This window comes from Oncorhynchus clarkii, chromosome 3, assembly GCF_045791955.1.
Source record: "Oncorhynchus clarkii lewisi isolate Uvic-CL-2024 chromosome 3, UVic_Ocla_1.0, whole genome shotgun sequence".
In the NCBI taxonomy this organism is placed as follows: Eukaryota; Metazoa; Chordata; class Actinopteri; order Salmoniformes; family Salmonidae; genus Oncorhynchus; species Oncorhynchus clarkii.
Genome location: NC_092149.1, coordinates 22,659,012 through 22,681,948, shown reverse-complemented (window position 1 = coordinate 22,681,948; position 22,937 = coordinate 22,659,012). Strand labels below are relative to the sequence as shown.

Genomic DNA, 22,937 nt, shown 5'->3' with positions numbered 1-22,937 from the left:
GGCGTGTCAGGGGGTGGGTACTGTCACGACTTCCACCGAAGGTGGCTCCTCTCCCTGTTCGGCGGCACTCGGCGGTCGTCGTCACCGGTCTACTAGCTGCCACCGATTCTTTTTCCCTTTTCTGTTGGTTTTGTCTTGATTGTTTTCAGCTGTTTCTTGTTAACCGTTTATTCCGGGCTATTTAAGCCTTCAGGGCCCGTCTGCTTTTGTGTGGGCTTGTTTATTTTGCTGTCAGTGGAGGTTCGTGTTTTGGCTTGTTTATTTTGCTGTCAGTGGAGGTTCGTGTTTTATTGCTTACGGTTTGTTTTTGGTCATGTTTTTGTGGTCATGTGTGCCTGTTGTTTTTGGCTTGACCCATATTTGGAATAAACATTATCCTTTGGAACTTTGCTCTCTGCGCCTGACTCCACACCCACTACTCCTAGCTATCCTGCATGCATGCTTTTCAACCGTTCGTTGCCTGCACCCGCACGCCTCACCAGCATCACCACCCTGGATGGTTCCGACCTTGAATATGTGGACATCTATAAGTACCTAGGTGTCTGGCTAGACTCTAAACTCTCCTTCCAGACCCATATCAAACATCTCCAATCGAAAATCAAATCAAGAGTCGGCTTTCTATTCCGCAACAAAGCCTCCTTCACTCACGCCGCCAAACTTACCCTAGTAAAACTGACTATCCTACCGATCCTCGACTTCGGCGATGTCATCTACAAAATTGCTTCCAACACTCTACTCAGCAAACTGGATGCAGTTTATCACAGTGCCATCCGTTTTGTCACTAAAGCACCTTATACCACCCACCACTGCGACTTGTATGCTCTAGTCGGCTGGCCCTCGCTACATATTCGTCGCCAGACCCACTGGCTCCAGGTCATCTACAAGTCCATGCTAGGTAAAGCTCCGCCTTATCTCTGTTCACTGGTTACGATGGCAACACCCATCCGTAGCACGCGCTCCAGCAGGTGTATCTCACTGATCATCCCTAAAGCCAACACCTCATTTGGCCGCCTTTCGTTCCAGTTCTCTGCTGCCGGTGACTGGAACGAATTGCAAAAATCGCTGAAGTTGGAGACTTTTATCTCCCTCACCAACTTCAAACATCTGCTATCTGAGCAGCTAACCGATCGCTGCAGCTGTACATAGTCTATTGGTAAATAGCCCACCCATTTTCACCTACCTCATCCCCATACTGTTTTTATTTATTTATTTTTCTGCTCTTTTGCACACCAATATCTCTACCTGTACATAACCATCTGATCATTTATCACTCCAGTGTTAATCTGCATAATTGTAATTATTTGCCTACCTTCTCATGCATTTTGCACACAATGTATATATAGACTCCCCTTTTTTCTACTGTGTTATTGACTTGTTAATTGTTTACTCCATGTGTAACTCTGTGTTGTCTGTTCACACTGCTATGCCTTATCTTGGCCAGGTCGCAGTTGCAAATGAGAACTTGTTCTCAACTAGCCTACCTGGTTAAATAAAGGTGAAATAAAAAAAATAAAATAAAATATCCTGACATGCATAGTCTACCTATAGAATACATCCTCTTCCAATTCTAGAATATCCCTGCGACTTCATAATACTGTTAGTGTTATCATGGGCAACATTTCATAGAACATATCATTGTATACATATCTACATTTCATTCTTTATAGTAAAGGGACAATTGCAATGACCTAGTCAAAAGGAATTCAAATAATTTCCCTATTCTTCAGTTGTTTTTTTACAGAATCAAAATAATCACAAATGTATTAGGGTTCACTTCTAAATGTTTAAAACTATTACCAAATTACCAAAATCTTAAAATGTGTTAGGTGCCTCCTAAGAAGAGGTAGGTGCAGGAGTCAGGAGCAGGAGAGCAAGGAATTCCAGTTGGCACAGTTGCTTATTATAAGTCCCAACCCACCAACAACAGGCTGGGAAAATCAGCTTCTTGAAGCGGACCAGCTATCACCGGCCTGAGGAGAGACACATGAAACGAGGGGTTAATACGGTAATAAGGGGGAGCTGTAACCTATAACACACCCCGTTTATTCTCCTCAGGACTTTAAATGTCCCCACAAACCGCGGACCCAGCTTCCAGCAGGGCAGGCGGAGGGGTAGGTTTCGAGTCGAGTGCCAGACCGGGTCCCCCGGTGCGAACACCGGGGCCTCACTGCGGTGGCGGTCAGCACTCGCTTTCTGCCACCCTTCGGCCCGTTTCAGGTGCCCGTGGACGGCCTCCCAGGTCTCCCTTGAGCGCTTCACCCATTCCGCCACCGCAGGAGCCTCGGTCTGGCTCGGATGCCACGGTACCAGGACCGGCTGATACCCCAACACGCACTGAAAGGGCGAAAGGTTAGTTGAGGAGTGGCGGAGTGAGTTCTGGGCCATCTCTGCCCATGGAACGTACCTCGCCCACTCCCCTGGCTGGTCCTGGCAATATGACCGCAGAAACCTACCCACATCCTGGTTAACTCTCTCCACCTGCCCATTACTCTCGGGATGAAAACCAGAGGTCAGGCTGACCGAGACCCCCAGAAGCTCCATGAACGCCCTCCAAACCCGGGACGTGAACTGGGGACCTCGATCAGAAACTATGTCCTCAGGCACCCCTTAGTGCCGGAAGTGTCCACCTCCACTATGAGGACTAGCAGGCAGTGGAGGTTAATAAACCCACCGAAATGAACTAATCAGACACAGGTGATAACAAAAACAGACTGACACAAACGAAAAGGAAAAATGGATCGGTGGCAGCTAGTAGGCCAGCGACGATGACCGCTGAGCACCGCCCGAACAGGGAGAGGCGCCACCTCTGGTGAAAGTCGTGACAAAATGATAATTCTGTTTCCTGACACTCAGCAGTGACTAGCCCAAGAACCTTACATGTTCTGTTTAATGGGTGAATTGGCTCTGGAAGCCAAAACAGCCAAATACTCCATCTAAACGTGAATCGAATCTCAAAGTTAATGTACTGTACACAGTTTTCATTGGTTTAAACACTGTTGCAGCAGACAGTATTTTTCAATGACAACATGTTTGTGGCATCTGTCTTCCATCTACACACAGGTGTTCAGAGAAGATAGTTAACCTAAACTCACCCCATTCCGTACAAATGTGCGCAACCTCAACATTCAAACGAGGCTACAAAGAAAACTAATGGGACAGTAGTGACTGTGTTGATGTCAAAATCGTGGGTGTGAACTAGGTTTCTATTCAACTTTGATCGACATGGTAATGGCTCTAGAGTATTGGAGAAAAGTTGAATAAACTGACCCTCCGTTATATCTTGACATGTCATAACGTACAGCACGCATAAAGCAACTATTTCTGTCTTACAATCTCTCTCCACCAGGTGTAGCACTTCTATCATCCTTTAAAAACAAGAAATGGTCAGTGACGGGGAATACCTAGTCATTTTTTTTGTCATCATTGCATGCGATCTTCATTCTCAAAGCCGCTGTTTACTTCTGAAGATCACTTTAGCACCGCCCTAAAAACCTGATTCAAATTTGACACAAACCATCAAATAGGTATGTAATGACACATTATATAAACTCTTTATAGTGTTTTATTTACATTTTAGAGATGATATGGTGATAAGTTGGACAGATCGAGTGAAAAAAAGCTATTTTCTCACACAACATCTCTCCTTCTCACTATCACGCATTAGTTTCGCTTCCCCACCCGCCATTTTTAAAAAGACCTGACGGGGCTCATTGCCTGCTTGAACTATGCAGAAACGGGCAGCATTTAGGTCATGTAATTGATTCGGTTGGAAAGGGGAGAAATTGTGCTTTACAATGGTATTGACATTACAGTTGATCTGGAAGTATTACGCTTTTGGGGCGCTAAAATAAGGGCAATTGTACGGACCAAGGCGATGTACGAGTTTACGTTAATTAGCACAGGTAGTCCACTATGTCTTCAATCTATAACAGGGAAGTATGACTGTGTGGGAATCCTAACCCTATGATAGAACGAAAACGGCGGACGCGATCCCCAAAAGCTGCAGAGCACAGCCGACCGTTGATAAAGTCATACCTTTATTTTCATCGTCGGTATCTCAAACGATAAGCTAACGGAACTAAAATGGGCTCGACTTTATGGCCTTGGACCTCCGTGTAGTTCTTTCGCTTTGAGTAAAATGGGTTACATCTACATTTTATGTCCTGCTGTGTGACATCACTTCTCGGGTAAGGCGTTCCTTTTTGAAGTCATTTTGACAGGTGAGTTGTTGCTTGAAGAATTGCAACATATTTGAACTCGGTGACGTTTTTTAAAACGTTTCTAGGAAAATAAGCTTTACTGTAATTCAAAAGGAACAGACTGGGGTCTGATAGAGGTATTTAGTCAAATCTAGCCTTTTAGACCTCGGTAGCAAGCTTCACTGGACCAATGGCACATATCATTTGGCCATACCATGAACTGTTGTTTTTCTTTACCAAACAAGTTAAACTTAACTGAAAATAGGGTGATCATCATTAGACTACTTGATGCTCAAAAGTCGAAATCAATGACTTGTTATTACGTAATAACTCAATAATGCCATTTAACCTCATTTTAGATTATACAGCAGAGCAGAAGCCATTTTTCTGTAACACCCAAGCACACATGGCAAATATAGCACACATACCATCTACGCATTAGAGCCATCTGCTGAATTCACCTCACACACCTAGACAACGCAATAGCTAAAGTTCTGGGGATTGGGACTGACAGTGAAAGAAACAAGATTGAACAAACAATGTGATTGACCATCCGTGAATTCACCAGCGTGTTAGATGGTGGTGAGGGCCTGAGATGCAGGAGTGTTCCCTGCGAGTATAAGCGATGACGGGGATAATGACTGTGAACAGGAGCAGCAAGAAGGATCAACAAAAGGGGGTGCAAAGAGCTTGTTGAGAGAGATTCTTCTCTCCTTTCACAAACATAATTTAACACAAGGACGCTTCCCACTGGGCACACCATGGCATTTCAACGTGGAAATGTGGGTAATATTTGTTTGAGATGTTGATCAATGAGATCTCAATCTTTATTCACCCACTCAAAATGACAGCCATAATTTGTTTGAATTCCCAATGTATCACTGTGCTTTCAACCATTTTATAAGCACAACCAAATTCCAATGAAACAAAATGTCTCATTTTTTATTTAGTTGTCATCTAAATGTGTTATCACTGCACTTTCAACCATTTAAAAGCACATTTAAATGCTTAATCTCATAGCACAACCAAATTACCTGGATTGCAGTTGAGATTACATGAAAGTACAATGCTTTCAGATTTTCGAGAATCTGCACAGATTATTATAGCAGTTGTGAAGATCTCCACAGACCTGCAACTTTTGCATGCTATCTTGAACATGCACACTTTCTATGATTACATAAGAAGACATTTATAGTTGGTTATTACTGCATTGTCGGAACTAGAAGCACAAGCATTTCGCTACACTCGCATTAACATCTGCTAACCATGTGTATGTGACAAATACATTTTATTTGATTTGATAGTTACAGTAGGCTTGTCACATCGGGTGGGAAACTCTATGTTCTGTGTTTCTATGTTTTGGCCGGGTATCGTTGTCTCTGATTGGGAATCATACTTAGGCAGCCTTTTTCCGTTTGTATTTTGTGGGTAGTTGTCTTTATTAGTGGCCTGTATAGCCCTAGTAAGTTTCATGTTCGTGTTTGTTTTTTCTTGTTTTGTTGCCGACATTTATAATAAAGAAAAATGTACGCTGACCACGCTGCACCTTGGTCCGGTCATTTCCACGATTTCGACAAGCGTGACAAGGCTAACCTCACGTTGCGACCATGGATGTGTTACTCATTTTAAGGTTTACTCTATTACAAAAGTAATATTGAATTGTGTTTGGTTGACAACGCAACCAAATATCAACATTTAAAGGATATCGAATGCTTTGATAGTTTCATCTGAGCCACTGGCTTAATGCTATTCTTTAACGTTTAATTTTGGTTTAGTTGGAGACGTGAATCCAACAAACAATTTGTTAATTTGTAGACAAGTTAATAGGCTATTTACTTTATCACAAAAGTGATATTGAATTGTATTTTGTTGTCAATGCAACCAAATATCACTATTTGAAGGAGATATTTTGTGTCCCTGACAGTCTGGTGTTAATTACAGTTGGTCTACAAATTAATAATTGATATGTTGGATTCACGTCTCCACCTCAACCAATAATCAAAGTTAAAGAATAGGACTAAATCAAATAAAACTTTATTTAAAGTGCATTTAATGTTTGATTTGATTTTGTCCTGTTCTTGAACTTTTCTTGGTTGAGATGACGATTTGAATCCAACATATAAATGATACATTTGTAGACAAACTGGAATTAAAGGCAGACTTATCCAGTGGCACAGATGGAACTATCCAAGCAGAAGATACATGTCCTTCAAATGGTGATATTTGGTTGCGTTGACAACCGAACACAAGTCAATGTCCAGTTTGTATAAACATTTATCATTTATATGTTGGATTCATGTCTCCATCTCAAACAAAAATCTAAGTTAAATAATAAGACCTAATCTAATCAAAGTTTAAATGCACTTTAAATAAAGTTTAGTTTGATTTAGTTCTTTAACCATTATTTTTGGTTGAGATGGAGACGTGAGTCCAACATTTCAATGATTAACTTGAAGATTAAATTTGAACTCAACCAAAGCTTGAAACCCTAGGACTATATGTATGGTCTAGTTTTAGTTGAACCCTGGGTTGAATTGAAACAATAGCTGTAGATTCCATGTCACCATATGTTGAAAAATTCAACCAGTTTGTGCACAGTAGATTGTGTGTTACTCAGAAACACATGAGCACATCAACTTGCTTACCTAAATATTCTCATTGCCTACTCACATTTGAAAGATGAATGCAAATTCCCAGCTGCTATTCCCTGAAGCTCTCTCAAACAGAGAATGGAGCATTGTCGTTTCTCTTTCAGTTACAGACCATAGCACATTTCACCAACCCAGTCTATTTGCGTAATCGGTCACTAAGCAGTTAGTTCAAAATAAATAGGTCTCCTCACCTCCGTATTATATAAAACAAATACATTTGATTTATTTATTAATTCATGTTATCTCATACAAATAAATACAAATATGTTATCAGCTTAGTTTTAATTGTGTTATATATATAAATCTAACATTAGAAATAATATTAAACCATATCAGAGAGGGGTTGCCAATACATCAAAATATTTGATACAACATCCAAAATAAATTCAGGTAGGCCTATGACATTTATGCATTTATTCTTGACAAGATCTACCCACCATGTATTACAACACACTTTTTAACTCAAGTTCATGAGAAAAACTGCAATTTCTCTCTACATAAACACAACAAATAGCAGGCCTCAGTGGTGTGTGTAGTGGAGGGTATGCCCAGGTTTACACCGTATACCCACTTATTTTTCAGTGGGCATGCGTATATTTCTTAATGTTTAGCTTAAATGTTGATAAACTATTATTTCTTCACATTTTAGATGCTGCAATGGGCACACTGCGGTAGGTCTACATGGGAATGTTCCAAAATGCAATTAGCAAGTAAACACCACTCTAAAATGTGCACAGCATATGTGAGAGGTTTGATGGATGGAGATTCAAATATCCATAAGAAAATTAGATATGAGGGAGATCTAAAGATGCAACAACCTTCATCAGTTGCTAATATGAATAGGATAATGCATTTGGCTGCTAGACAAAGAAATAAAGTTGAACGAAAACCAGTAGAACAGGAGAACGCATATTACCTCCATGTTTCTATGCAATGGTAAGACATGCCTCATAATATGAAGTAAAATGTCCAGGTTTCAAACAATTAAGGAACAGGAAAATTATAGCGATGCTAATGATAGGCCTAACTGTCTTCTGGTAGATGGAAAGGCTTTCCCAAAAACCTTGTCTATTAAATGTTAACTAGCTACAAAGTAGCCTACGCCTACCTGGCAGAATGATATCATGATTATGTGCATTAATCCAGTGGCCATTTGTCTTGCAAACTCCATCTCATGTGCTACAGAAACACCACTAACAAAACAATAGTGCTAGGTGCCTGCACACTTGAATTAAAGAGTAACCCCTCTTTTACGCTGCTGCTACTCTCTGTTTATCTTATATGCATAGTCACTTTAACTATACATTCATGTACATACTACCTCAATTGGCCCGACCAACCAGTGCTCCCGGACATTGACTAACCGGGCTATCTGCATTGTGTCCTGCCACCCGCCACCTGCCAACCCCTCTTTTACGCTACTCCTACTCTCTGTTCATCATATATGCATAGTCACTTTAACCATATCTACATGTACATACTACCTCAATAAGCCTGACTAACCGGTGTCTGTATATAGCCTTGCTACTGTTATTTTCAAATGTCTTTTTACTGTTGTTTTAGTTCTTTACTTACCTACACACACACACACACACACCTTTTTCTTTCGCACTATTGGTTAGAGCCTGTAAGTAAGCATTTCACTGTAAGTTCTACACCTGTTGTATTCGGCGCACGTGACAAATAAACTTTGATTTGAACTACACAAAAATGGTTTAATCTTAGATTTTTCCCAGACCTCAAAAGTGGTCTCCTGATGTAGTTTAAGCATTTTTATGGACTTAGAACATCCAATTGTGTTGTTTTTCTATAAAACAAAGTGTGATTTTGAGAGTGAAAATCTGAAAAAATACATCTGAAACCTTTGAATTTCTGATTTAGTTGACAGCCTAATTTATCTGTTTCAATAGTACGCCTACAATTAGCCTCCTTGCACAGTACAGCTTGGGTTGGCCTGACTGTGAAAGACCAATATGGGATTTATCATTTTAGGTAATACAGAATGAATGTCACTGTTTCTCATAGAACTTTTCACACAGAGCGCCTTTCCTTCGCCGGGCAGGCTGTTTGGGACATTTTTTGCCAAAATTAAGAGTATACCTATTCTTCAGTCACCACTACACCATATAGGCAATAATCCTAGAAATATGTAAAACCATACAAACACTGTTTACAGTGAAATGTTGTTAACACACTCTACATATGCACCTATTCTACAGCCAATGTAATACAATAACACAGCCCACCTTTAAAACTATTGGTCTTCTTACCATGAAGGCCTATAAATAGGAAATAGACCAAAACCAAAAAGCACTCTTTCATTCTAAACGGTAAAATTGGGAAACGGACATTCTTTCATACGGGTAGAATGTGAAAAAAACGTTGAAATATGTATTCTACAGTATTTTTTGCCTCTTGGCTTGGGGGCTTATCTCCAGAATTCTTTATCTCGGTCTTCTCTGTTCCATTCCGTTGGGCAGAAATCCTGCAATAATAGGCACCGGCCATATGAGGGCAGCAACACTCCACACTATTATCACTAGAGTCATGAAACAAGCCACTAGAGTTGACTCGATGGGTTTACGGTTCAATCTCCAACTTTTGTCCACATTTAGTTCGTCAAGGCTGAAGTCAACACAGCAGAAATTGATGGGATCCCCCGTCTGCTGAGCCTTTGACTTGCCGAATCGCCGGTATCGTGACATGCCACATCCAACACACAGTCTAAACTCCTGCTGGCCGCCGGTGACTCCGAGGTGTTCGATGAGAACAGGTGAGATGGCTCTGTTGATAGCAGCAGAGAAAAAAGCCCTTCCATGGTTATTGGCGGTATATATAAACACATCGCACTGGAAACCGAAGTTGCTGTCCCAACGAGCCACTAGCGAGGTGGGGAAAAGTCTCTGCACGCTGACGTTGCACTGTGGTAACGGCTGTAACGACGTGTCTGACGAGGAGGCTTCGCTCTCCTCCACGGATCTCTTCGAGTAGTGCACGTCTACCTCCAAGTTGGCCAAGAATCTGTTGGTGGAGTTGATGGGGGGTAACAGGAGGTCCTCGTCGCTCCAGCCGTGGCACCGCTGGAGTAGTCCAGCTACCGTGGTTAGGGCCAGCAGAAAAGTCGGGGAGTTGCTCAGCATGGCATTGGGTGCGTTGCTCCTACTCGCATGATGTTCCCTGGGGACGCAAGGCAACTGACGAGGCGTGTCCGTCGTTAATAAAATGCAGAAAACTGCCGTCTCCAGCGATTACACAAACATCCATAGTGTGCAGCTTCTGTTGCCGGAGAGAACAGTTGGGAACGTCAGTTGCCCGTCACACGCACCGTGCGCGCCCCCTCCCTCGAATTGGTTAAGAAAGTAACTGGCTTCTTGCCAAACTGCTACTGGGCACTACTTTGCAAGAGATAGGCTGTGGTGTGCTGCGAAGACCCTGGTAGTCTCTCTCTCTCTCCCTCTCAGGTGTGTGAGGAAGGAAAGCAGGAGTAGCCCTATCTGGGAACATGCGCGCCACTCTTTAATGCGTGACGCGGCTTCAAGGACAGGGTGGGTGGAAGATGATGTGCACAAATACAAGGCATTCCCCCTCCTCTTCCTCGCTCCCTGTAGGATATCTGCAACCCTGGGACGGATAAGTTGTTGTGTAATGTATGATTGTGTCAAAACACAATTGCTTATTGCTTTCTATTTGGCCAACTGAGTCCCTATGCCCAAAGCCTCTTAATATGAATTGTGATGCAGGAAAATATGTCTCCTCAAATTTTTGACTTTGTCAAAAGAGTAATACGTTCAATGGTGCTAAAGCGGATGCGGGATTCAGCACCATTGAACCGGACAGCAACCCATGAACTCCACAGTTCAGCACCGCTGGACAATGGACTGGGAGAATTCCCTTCCAGGGTGACATTTCCCATTGGTACAGACCTAGGATCAGCTTCCCCTTCCCCTTCCCCTCCCCCGATTTTCCCCGAATGGGGAAAATGCTAAACTGTCCCAGATCAGCGTCAAGGACCAACTTGTCTTCGCCCTACTCCAAGAAGCCCTACAAATCAGAAGGCCTTGCTAAGAAGAAGGCCTGAAGGGGAAGGCTCCCATGCTAGACTGTTCAGCCATATTTAAAACAATAAACCTATATTATAGTAAATAATAGGGTATAAATCTGCAAATAAACAAAAAATGTTGTTTGTTTTAAATCCCGGCCACACCATCAGTGATTCCAGGCCTGTCGCTACCTCATCCTTTCTATGAGAAGGTAGAGTCCCATAATTGGTGCTCATTCAACAGAACCAGTCAATCCATTGATTATCTTCAAATGACTCTTCAGGGTGAGTCTGTGTGCACACCAGTTGATGGTAATTACACAAGCATAAGATGGCAATGAAATCCCCCCTGGGATGCAAGGAGCAAGGCATATCAAATCAAAGCAGGTGCCGGAGATGAATTGCCTTAAGGGGAAGTAATCAAGTTAGATTATCTCTCTTTATGATAATGGATTTAGTCTTAATTAATTATATTTCAGCCCCAGTCAGACTGCTTAGAGTGCATGTTTGGATGTGTTACCACCAGCAGACTCAGTAATGCCATTTGTTGGGATCAAATCAGATTGTATTTGCCACATGCGCCAAATGTACAACATTAAAATGCGTACTTACAAACCCTTAACCAATTGCAGTTCAAGAAATATTTACTAAATAAACAAAAGTTAAAAAAAAAATGTACATCTAAAAGTAACAGAACAAAATGACATAACAATAACGAAGCTATATAGAGTTTGTGACAGACAGCCGTTATGGAGTAGCTATGGTGCACTCAAGGATAGCCAGGCACATCAGTGAACATCTGTCTCTCTCTATAAGTGTCGGTAGGGCACCTTGTGAGAGTAACTCAGCTGTTCTGTGACACATAGGAATAGTCTTTGACTGTATTTAATGTTGGAAAATACAATGAACCTGTCACGACTTCTGCCAAAGTCGGTCCCTCTACTTGTTCGGGCGGCGTTCGGCGGTCGATGTCACCTGTCTTCTAGCCATCGCCGCTCCACCTTTTTATTTTCCATTTGTTTTGTCTTGTTTTCCTGCACACCTGGTTTAAGTCTCCTCATAATTACTATGTGTATTTAGCCCTCTGTTCTCTCCATGTCTCTGTGGGGTATTGTTTATTGTCGAGGTTGGCACGCTTCCGGCTGGTTAGCGCCAGGTTTTATGTATACCTATGTTTTGTGGCAGCCGGTACTTTGTACTTTGTTTGTGGTACTGTGTGCTGCCTTACTTGTTTTGGGCATTTGGTATTGGTGACGCTGTTGCGTTCTGGTCTTACTACTTGCCTCAGTAAAGTACTTCGTGTTCACTCATCTCTGCTCTCCTGCGCCTGACTTCTATGCACCAGCTACACCCACCGTTGACAGAACCTCAATGTGTTAGGAACACCTCCATTTTGTGAGTTGGGAAACCTGATTAGAATTACAGCCACAGTACTGGGACAGAGCTGGCTGCAGTGTTGGCAGGGCTCTTTAATCAAGGTTTACATGTTTTACTGACACACCTGTTCTACTTTGGCATGTGACAATGTCCCATGGATGTCTATATTACATGTCTGGCTTGAAGCCTGGCTGAAGAGAAAAAAACACATTCTGACTGCTTGTCTTGTTGCAGTTGACAGTTTCAAAACAGAATCTATCCCACAAAACACTTCATAATTTAGACCACAGGTATGCATAAATCACATTCATTGCAGGGTCAAATAAACTAAAGATGATTGTTACGAATTCCCTGCAGGTGACTGTTATCAGCATCTCACAACTCTAAGCTCCACACTCCACTCCCCATCCCCCATGACCGGAGCCTGAGAATCTAGACTCTAGGGGGTAACAAAAACCTGCCCCTCAAACTCTCTCTGACCTGTATGACCTGTGTGACCTGTGCCCTGATAGATCGCTAGGGAGGTTACTAGAGGTCCGCACATCTGCCCATCATCTTGACTCTGCAGGTTACACTATACTGTCAGTCTCCCTCAAGCAGTGGCAGAGAGCAACATCTGTCTCTGACCATCAACAACTGGACTCACACATATCTCTGGACTGGTGGGATGGTGTGGGTGTCCAAAGGGAGTTGTGTGACATTTGTATGTTGTTCTTCATAGTTAGTTGCTATGATTGTCTATTGTATGTCACTCCTCTGAGTTTACTGTGCTGTGTGATACTCTGCAGATGGCATATGCAATCTATACAGTCCTTTCACATTTACTACTGCTATATTCTGTAAGGTTCTGTATCTATGCATTTGTGCCCTGATGTATTCGTTCGGTATGTGTGTATTATTTACCTCTGTTTCTGTCCATTACAGAACAATTACACTCTAAGAAAAAATGTGATATCTAGAACCTTAAAGGGTTATTCGGCTGTCCCCATAGGAAAACCCTTTGAAGAACCCTTTTTGGTTTCAGGTAGAACCCTTTTGGGTTCCATGTAGAACCCTTTCTACAGAGGTTTCTACATGGAACCCAAAAACGGTTCTTCCTGGAACCAAAAGGGTTCTCCTATGGGGACAGCCGAAGAACCCTTTAGGAACCCTTTTTTCTAAGTGTACCATTTCACGATCTTTCCCACCTTATGTGCATCCCCATATTAACCTTCCTCAGTGTGTTTAAATAAAGTTCCTGTGTGTTAACTCTTAGGCAGCTTTATTCCCCTCTAAACGCGGGCGATGCCATTGAGTCCCAAACCAGTAAAATACTTGGAGCCTGATCACTGTCTTTCACTGATATACACTAATGTCATATGGGATATTCCTTATTCTAACTGCCCTTTATTGTTTCAGCCAGAAAAGCACTATTAACGTGAGAGCCCTTTTCAAAAGATAAGAGCCAGGCTTTACAGGGTTAACCGTCACAAGGGTCATCAACTTGGAGAGGGAAAAAAGCAAAACAATAATGACACAGTTTTTCTTTTTATGTTTGTCGAGAATATGTATGACACTTGTATTAATTATATTTCCCTTTGAGCTGCTTGAATGGTTTAATTAGCTGTGAAGGACTACCTCCAGCCTTTTGATGTGAGCACCAGCTGAAGTAAAAGACAGGTCACCTCTGGCCTCAATTTGCACCTGAAAACACCTCTCCTCCTTTATTCCTCCCCTGTTGTTTATTAGGTCCTATTCTGTTCCAGCTTTTCCTTGGAAACTCCCACACACACTCCTCCACTACACACACACACACTGCTTGACACACTGATCGAAAACACACAATTACAGAGACACTGACACACCAACTCGCCCACACATTCCCAAATACTGGCCCCCTCCAAATATCAAATATGCTCCAGACAATGTGCCCGGCGAATGGAGCGAAAATGTAAATTACTTTTTTGTTCATTAATTATGCTATAAAAATGTAAATTGCTTCAGCGCCAAAAATGCTAATGGGACAGAGATAAAAGTCTCTCTTGTGCCAAAGGAGAATGTATAAAAGATTCATTTTCTCAGAGTGTATCTCTTTTTACCGGGGACCTTGCTAAAAAGAGACCTGTGCGTGGCTCCTGGTCTCTCCTCCATCCACCCTCACTGTGCAGGAGCAGACAGGCACTATTTCTCTGTACTCTCGGCTGCTCACATAGACAACCTGTTTAATTAGATATTGGCTATTGGACACATTTGTCTTCACATCCTCCGTGCTCTCACTCCTTCTGTGGATCTGAGCCTTGTGACTGACTCCCTTGATACTTCTTACTTCTGCTGTTCCTTTTCATTCCAACAATGGCAAGGCAAGTCCCCTGACCCATCACCATGGTAACCAGCTGACCTTTACTTATTGGTTGAGATGAGGGACAATTTAGAAGTGGAGAGATTTAGAGAGGAATTATATTATTAATGTCCATTTGATTCTATCTTTAGGAGAAACGTGAAAAGTGCCTCTGGGTAGGATGTGTGTTCAGGTTAGGGTTTATGTTAGTTTCTATAGCTACTTGCAAGGCTGGTGCATTGTCTTACATCAGATAGCACGTTGATTCCACCTGCACGGATTGAGGGACGAGCATCGCGGAGAAGTGACGCCATCTGACGTGAGACAATGTGGCTGGAGTGGTTTTGTGTGTACTCATACAGTGAATGAGAAGTTTGATATGATTACATTTGTATATGCCTTAAAAAACAACAACAGCGACAACACCAATGTAAATGAAGGGACTGACACACCAACACACACACAGACACTAACACATACATTATTTTTGTTGTTTTTGTACTGTTTGTATATGAATGTGTTTTACATTTGTGTGACTGTCCTTGTCTATCAGTGTAGCAGTGTTTTCTTATTTATCATGTTTTGTGTTTTATGTGGACCACAGGAAGAACAGCTGCTGCCCCTGTGAAAGCTAATTGTGATTGAAATAAACAAATCAAATCAAATGGAATACTATATAGATTGAGTGTTGGACAGGCGGACTCAAATGCACCCAGCATATATTGTGATTTTGGTGAGTAACAAAATGTTTCGATCGGCAGAGATCAGGGTACCCACCACCTTCCCTCCCCCTACCCCCCCGTGTCTGTGAGACTGCAGAGGGATCCACAGGAGAGAGGAGCACTAATTAGTAGCATTAACTAACGAGGAGTCCTGTTAGGAGCCGTGCGGGATGGCGGGCGAAGGAAGGAAGGAAGCGTTGTGTTGTTATGTACTGTATGTGGAAGTGCTCATCTCTCTCACAGGAAACAGAACTATCAGCCTTGATGAGGCAAAGCAGCACAGTTTATTAGACACACAACATCAAGGCACTGATTAAAACAAGACGATGTGAATCTGAACTCCCATGTCTACCTGTTATAATGGCATGGGAAAGATCAGAGGAACGATACCAACTATAATGTCTCTGTGTTTCTTAATAAGGCCCTCTCAGGAGATTCAGTGGTTGTTGTGGGCTGGATCGGTTAGTATGGGGCAATATAGTTTGGGGCAAATTATGGATTTGATTAGAAACTCATGTATTGACACGTGAGGTATAGGCACTAATACCAAAGTACTTTTTCGTTAAGTTATGTATCTGAGTTTATTGTAATGCAGTTTCTTACTACAGTACTATGATGGTTTGTCAGAATGCATACCACTGTTAGTGAAAAGTAAGAAACTGTAAAACAATGCTTCTGAGAAGTAATCGTTCTCAAAATAGAGCTGCTCTTGCTGTTCCATCTGACAAAAATAAGAACACCAGGGTCATAGTTAACACATTTGCTTGAACACCAAGGCAAATGTTACAGTTGACATGGTAATGAGCTTGGATGTCGGTGTCCAGGCTTTTCTATGGTCTCTAACTAATAATTCTACTCCTTCTGCCTTTCAGAACAGTCCGTCTTCACCATACCACTGTGTTCCTCCTTTTCAATCTTTGTCTTCTCTGGGAAAAGATCAAAGAAGGACACAGTGCACGGGAGGCCGGGCCCATGCTGAGGGGCTGTCGACGTGAAATAGGCCCTGGAAATAACATCACACTTATCAGACCCTCTGAACAATGGTCACAGGCAGAGGCTGATCAGGCCCTTCCTCATTGGACTCTGGGAGCCAAGATGGTGTGAGATTGCTTCTTGCCTGCGCCGATGCCGCCACTTCTCAGCACGGCTGACATGGACGTGAATCACATGGCCGTCCCCCAAAAGGTCACCTTTTGATAGGTGGGAACCGACCAGTCCTCCCCCACCACCTTCCACCCACCACCCCACCGCATCCTCTCCTCTATCCAGTCACACAGAGGAGGAACATTTTCTCTCTGATGCTGTGTGATCGTTTGTCTTCTGGCTCTGTGCGTGCGTGCGTGCGTGCGTGCGTGTGTGTGTGTGTGTGTGTGTGTGTGTGAGTGTGTGTGAACTGTAACCACCCCCTGAAACATGGCGAGAGGGTGTGATTAACATGGGTTGTTTGTCATGGTTGAGCCTGAGAGGAGGGAGGGAGGGAGGGGTGTGGGTGAAGGTGGACTTCTGCTTGCAGAAGAGATTACTTTAGTTTGAAAACAGGCATCAGAGAAAGTGTTTGAAATTACATTCAAAGGCAAAGAGGGAGCTGATCAAATCTGTCAGTCATTAGCTCATCCCAGAGTAATTGTGGATGAATAGATGGCTGTGTTATTTTCCTATATTGGTTTGAGATCTATTACTTAAATTGCAAATTAAAGAAGTAGAATCATGTAATAATTGTGAAACTAAGATGGAGAGAATGAGAGAAAAATAGATGAAGGGTAAAAGAGAGTCTTATCCCAACCACTGAGCCACTTATCCTGTGTGTCCCCTCCAAACCAAAAACAACCTTCCAACAACCACAACAAGATGACATTCCTGGTTCATTGCAGCCATTGAAATAACCCACAGTCCTCCTGCTTTGATCTCATATAACCTCCCACACTGTTAAAATGAACTAAGGCGGTGTTTCACATCTACCTTCTACATCATCTACCTTCTCACATGAATACCAGTGTTACCTCTGCTATAACTTACATAGTCCTAAACATTTTGATTGTAACATTATTTATAATCTCACAATGGGCCTGGCAACTACTGCCTAGTCTACCATATAGGAACAATTTTCATTTCACAGTCTTCTTTAAAATGTTAACAAAATATTGACTGTCAATTATCCATCAATATTTATGCTATAAACCAATTAAACATGTAAAACTATTTGATTGAATGAGAGACACAGTCTAACAAAACATTATTTTTGTGTTTTAATGCTACCTTTTACATGCACTGAAACACAAAAAAAGGGTTTTCACAACACTCTTAAAAACACAACAAAACCCTGTTAAAAACACAATTATTTAGATTGAAGAACCACTTTGGGTGTTTCAGGGTGCTTCCATTCTGTTTTGAAATCAATTGTATCAGAACACTTACATTGCGTTTACATTCAAACACCCTCCAAACACCAGATCTCAGTTTAAGTGCACTATTTATGGTTTTACTACACAATGATAGTGTTATGAGTTGTTCTATTTTAACAGTACAGAGTCCAGGAAGATAAAACCCTTGCCCACACAGAGAACTCCCTCACACTGTGAAGTGAACTCCCAGGCTGTTTCACCTTGTGTCTTTAGCTAAGGGTCTGTATTGAACCACAACATCAAAGCACATCAATGGAGATTGACTTTAGGATTAGTGACTCTCAGACAAACCCATCCTTTTCTCAAATTTCTAACTACAATCCATTGTCTTATCTATACAACTCATAGGCAATCCTGTTGTAGTTTCATGACAATCCTCCTTACTGGCCTTGTTTCTTTATTTTTAAGATCAGATGATAGAACAGTACTCAATCCACCTTGAATCGAAGGAGAATTTTGACCTTCATGAATGTATCAAGTACATAAGTACTGTACTTATGTGCCCAGTGTCCTGTTCGTTCATTCATTCATCAGTGATCAGCTGAAGGAAGCGTATTCTTTAATAGGGCAGGTGATGGAAACTGTCTAAATAGTGTCAAAAACCCATTTTCCTCTTCCATTCTTTTCTCCTCATAACCACATCCTGTGAGTTGTGCCCTGGGCAGGGACGTGGTCCGCTTGACTGTGATATACAACGTGACAGGAGACCGGCCACGGCACCCCAGGTTAGTTTAGTACACTGACATCAGACTATGGATAGTACAGAGACTTTCTGTTCTGTGCTGTTTCTCTGCCTCTCACTATCCCTCCCACCCCACCACACCTCCACCACCCACCCGTCTCCATCTTTCACTTCTATTTTCCCCTTTTCTGTGTTCCTTCCCTCTGTCTGCGAGTCAGTCAGATCAAAGGTGCATGCTCAGGGGATCTCTCATTGAGAAATGCCTCTGATTAGACGTTGGATCTATCTCTTCTGTAATGGAGATGGAGTGCATGGAAACACTAGTCTGTACTCTGTACAGTCATCATATTACCATGGAAGTCGACATCAAAGAGGCATGTGCTACTGCAAGATATAACAGAAGACCTTTCAGTTTTTGTGTAGTAGTTAGTGATTTTATAACTTTCGCTCTGTAACAAGTTTAAGGAGAGCCTTTGTGTGTGTGTGTGTGTGTGTGTGTGTGTGTGTGTGTGTGTGTGTGTGTGTGTGTGTGTGTGTGTGTGTGTGTGTGTGTGTGTGTGTGTGTGTGTGTGTGTGTGTGTGTGTGTGTGTGTGTGTGTATGGTGTGTGTGTGTGTGTGCGCGCGTGCGTGTGTGTGTGTGTGTTGGTTCGCCTAACTCCCCGTTCCACAAATCTAAATCCTTTAACTAAAAACAATCTGGTGTGGAGATAAAAGGGGTTGCTAAGGTAACCAGCAGAACCATCTTGTGCCTGCCAGCCACTGCAATGAATAAAATAAAGCAAATGCTGTGGTGTAAAGTTTGAACTTTTTACATGTATAGCTCAATATTTAGCTGTTAGATCCAAGTTATTTAATTTGAATGAGAACAATAACTTATGTGTAGTCTAAAGTCAACAATTTCCCTTTATTGACACCAAACACTCCATAACCTATGTAATACAGACTCACTGAATGTAATACAGACTCACTGAATGTAATACAGACTCACTGAATGTAATACAGACTCACTGAATGTAATACAGACTTACTGAATGTAATACAGACTCACTGAATGTAATACAGACTTACTGAATGTAATACAGACTCACTGAATGTAATACAGACTTACTGAATGTAATACAGACTCAATGGATGTAATACAGACTCACTGAATGTAATACAGACTCACTGAATGTAATACAGACTTACTGAATGTAATACAGACTCACTGAATGTAATACAGACTTACTGAATGTAATACAGACTCACTGAATGTAATACAGACTGAATTAGAAGATAGAAGTTGGGGTTGACTACACAGTATATCTTGGTCATTGCTAACTGGTACTGTCAAGGTGACTATGTATTTCTTTCAGTTGGTGCCTGAGGATATCATCATGTGACAAAACAGGTTGACAATGTGGGCAGAAACCATGTCATTTTAGAATGCAACTGCAAGCTTTTCCCTTTCAGATCACAACTATGGGAAAAATTGCATCAAGGCGGCACTGAGAATGCCTATACTGAATTTGTATCAGTCGGCATGGTGTCTGTTATGACAGTGAAACAGAGAAAAGTTGAGGTGTTTGAAATATATTCACATCACATCGACAACAATGAACAAACAAGAAGTAGAGCAGACTGTGCAACTAGGACATGCTGACCTTGAGAAAATAGTCTCAATCCTATTCCATCTAACTTCATCCAAAGCTTCAAATATACTTTTTTATTTCTTAGTATCCAAAATGCCTACATTTGCATATACATTCATCTGTCATGTTTTGATTGGTTTCAGTTAACTGATTTGTTTTCCTTTTGGGGATAATGACAAGATGTCTTGTCTGGTAGGCACACATAGGAACTCAGATGAACTCACATGCCCGCCCGCCCGCGTACACACGCACACGCACGCGCACACGCACACACACGCACGCACGCACGCACGCACACACACACACACACAAAAACAATATATGAGCACAGCTGCAGAGAGAGATAGCCACACACTGTAGGAGAGATCCCCTAACTCCCCTGGCTGCCCAAACATTTGAGTTGTGGAACAGACCAGACCCGTTTTGGATGACTGTTGGGTATAAAATAAAGTCTAGGGTCCTGCAAAAGTGTGCCACACAGATGACATGTAACACGCTACACTCAGAAAAAAAGGGTTCCAAACAGGTTCTTTGGCTGTCCCCATAGGATAACCCTTTTTGATTCCGGGTAGAACCGTTTTAGGTCCCATGTAGAACCCTCTGTGGAAAGGGTTTTACATGGAACCCAAAAGAGTTTTACCTAATACCAAAAGAGTTCTACCTGGAACCAAAAAGGGTTCTTCAAAGGGTTATCTTATGGGGACAGCTGAAGAACCCATTAACTCTTACATGTAGAAAATGATATCTCAAACGTATATTTAACCTCTTAATTTAAAATTCATAGTAATTAACAAAAAAAACTAAAAACATTAGTGTTTATCAGTAAAGTACTTTGGAATACACCCTGTTACAATGTTCTAAGAGGAAGCTATCAATAAAGCTTTTAAAAACAATGTGGCGGCGCACATGGAGGAGGTGTGAGCTATGACAACAGGGGTAATACAACGACTTTACGTGCACAAGAACATTTTGAATTTGATATAGATAATGGATCATGAGAAAATCCATATAGCTTAACGCAAGGATTTGGAAATTGAACACAGTGAGTAACTTCAAACCCTGTGATCAAAGCTTTTTTTTAAAACAGACGTTCAACAATGCATCTAGCTTACAAATGTCATTAGCTAGCTAATGTGGCTGTCAGTGTCATGACAAAAATGGATAGCTCGAGTCGCGATCTAACTTAGCTAGCTAGCTATGTTTCTTATTAATTCTTATTAACGGTATTCGTGATTCATTTCTTGAATAACTAACAAGCACATAAAACTATTATCTTACACAAATGCTAATGTGTTTACCCAATGTGAACTTGGAACAACGTGATTTGCATCGCCTGAATCTCTCAAGGTTTATGCAAGGCTCTCCATGGTAAAGATATGGCATTCACAAGGGTCAATGTAACCATAGAAACATCTCCATCTCTCTCTCTCCTACACAATATCATATGCATAGACACAACGTTGTTTATGTCTCTTTCTCTCTATATATCTCTCTCTGCGCTAGCTGGAGGATAGTGTGTTTGTGGCATTCCACTGATGTCCCATAGAGACTATAGAGTAGCTAGGCTACAGCAGAGAAGATGTCTCTATCTATGGTTTGAGTGGGTGTTTGAGGAGAATGAATGCTGCTGACTGGTGAGCGAGCGACACTTACTCTACAGTCTGCAGACAATCATCATTTAAAATGTTTCAATATCATTGACTTGATTGTGCATGAAAGATACTGACATTTACTGTTTGTGCATGCAGTGATTTTTGTGTGTGATTTGTTTGTCATATTTGGAGGTACTAAACATTTTGTTGAATTCTCGAAGACAGATAGCTTATGTGAAACAACTCCTTCAAGTTATCCATATCAGTAGGGTTACAGATTGATTGAGTGTGTCGTCACCTGTATAGATATGGATGAGCTAACTACCACTAGGCTATAGGCTCTTTAGAGAAGTTCCCAGGGGGTCCCTCCATAGGCACAGTCCACCCGCTCAGGGATATAGTCTAGCATACTGTATAAAGTGAGAACCACTTACTGTCTTCTATGGCAGTCTTGCAATGATGATTTAGTGACCAGGAAAATACCCTACTACTAGAGGCAGTTGCAAGAGGTAATTGTAGGTTGACACGTCTGACCCACTTGTGTTACCAAGGGCCTTGACTTATATGCTGTGTGGGATGGAACACTTCTTGGTAAATATTTTCATGATGTGTCATGTCAGCAGCATCGGTGTCACTTGAGAGGCTATGTGTGTGTACTCTGTTCCCAAGGTTGTTGTTATAATCATATAGGCTAAATCTATTTGAATTCAATCACTTTTTGACAGCATCCCTTTTGATTTAAATAACGTTCTTTACTTGTTTGCCCGACATGGAAGAAGTGGATGGGCAGTATCCAGATTTTCATATCGTCCTTCTCTCATCGCGGGATATACGTTTATTTTTTAGATATATACAGTACCAGTCAAAAGTTTGGACACAATTACTCATTCCAGGGTTTCTACATGTTCTACATTGTAGAATAATAGTGAAGACCTCAAAACTATGAAATAACACATATGGAATTATGTAGAAACCAAAAAAGTGTTAAACAAATCAAAGTATATTTTATATTTGAGATTCTTCAAAGTAGCCACCCTTTGCCTTAATGACAGCTTTGCACACTCTTGGCATTGTGTCACACTCTGACCATTATTTGCATTGTTTGTTTGTATGTTTTGTTTGGTCAGGGTGTGATATGAGTGGGCATTCTATGTTGCATGTCTAGTTAGTCTGTTTCTATGTGTTTTGGCCTGATATGGTTCTCAATCAGAGGCAGGTGTTTGTCATTGTTTCTGATTGGGAACCATATTTAGGTAGCCTGTTTTGTATTGTGGTCCGTTGGTTATTGTCTATGTCTAGTTGCCTGTATCTGCACTGTTGATAT

At 41.7% G+C, this 22,937-nt stretch overlaps 1 protein-coding gene across 1 annotated transcript; it reads right to left on the bottom strand.

The window, feature by feature from the left end:
* Positions 1-8,991: 8,991 nt before the first annotated feature.
* LOC139405822 (transmembrane protein 158-like) lies at positions 8,992-10,040 on the bottom strand. Its single transcript, XM_071148257.1, has one exon. The coding sequence runs from the start codon at positions 9,988-9,990 to the stop codon at positions 9,295-9,297; it is 696 nt and encodes a 231-aa protein (XP_071004358.1). The 5' UTR covers positions 9,991-10,040; the 3' UTR covers positions 8,992-9,294.
* Positions 10,041-22,937: the final 12,897 nt, after the last annotated feature.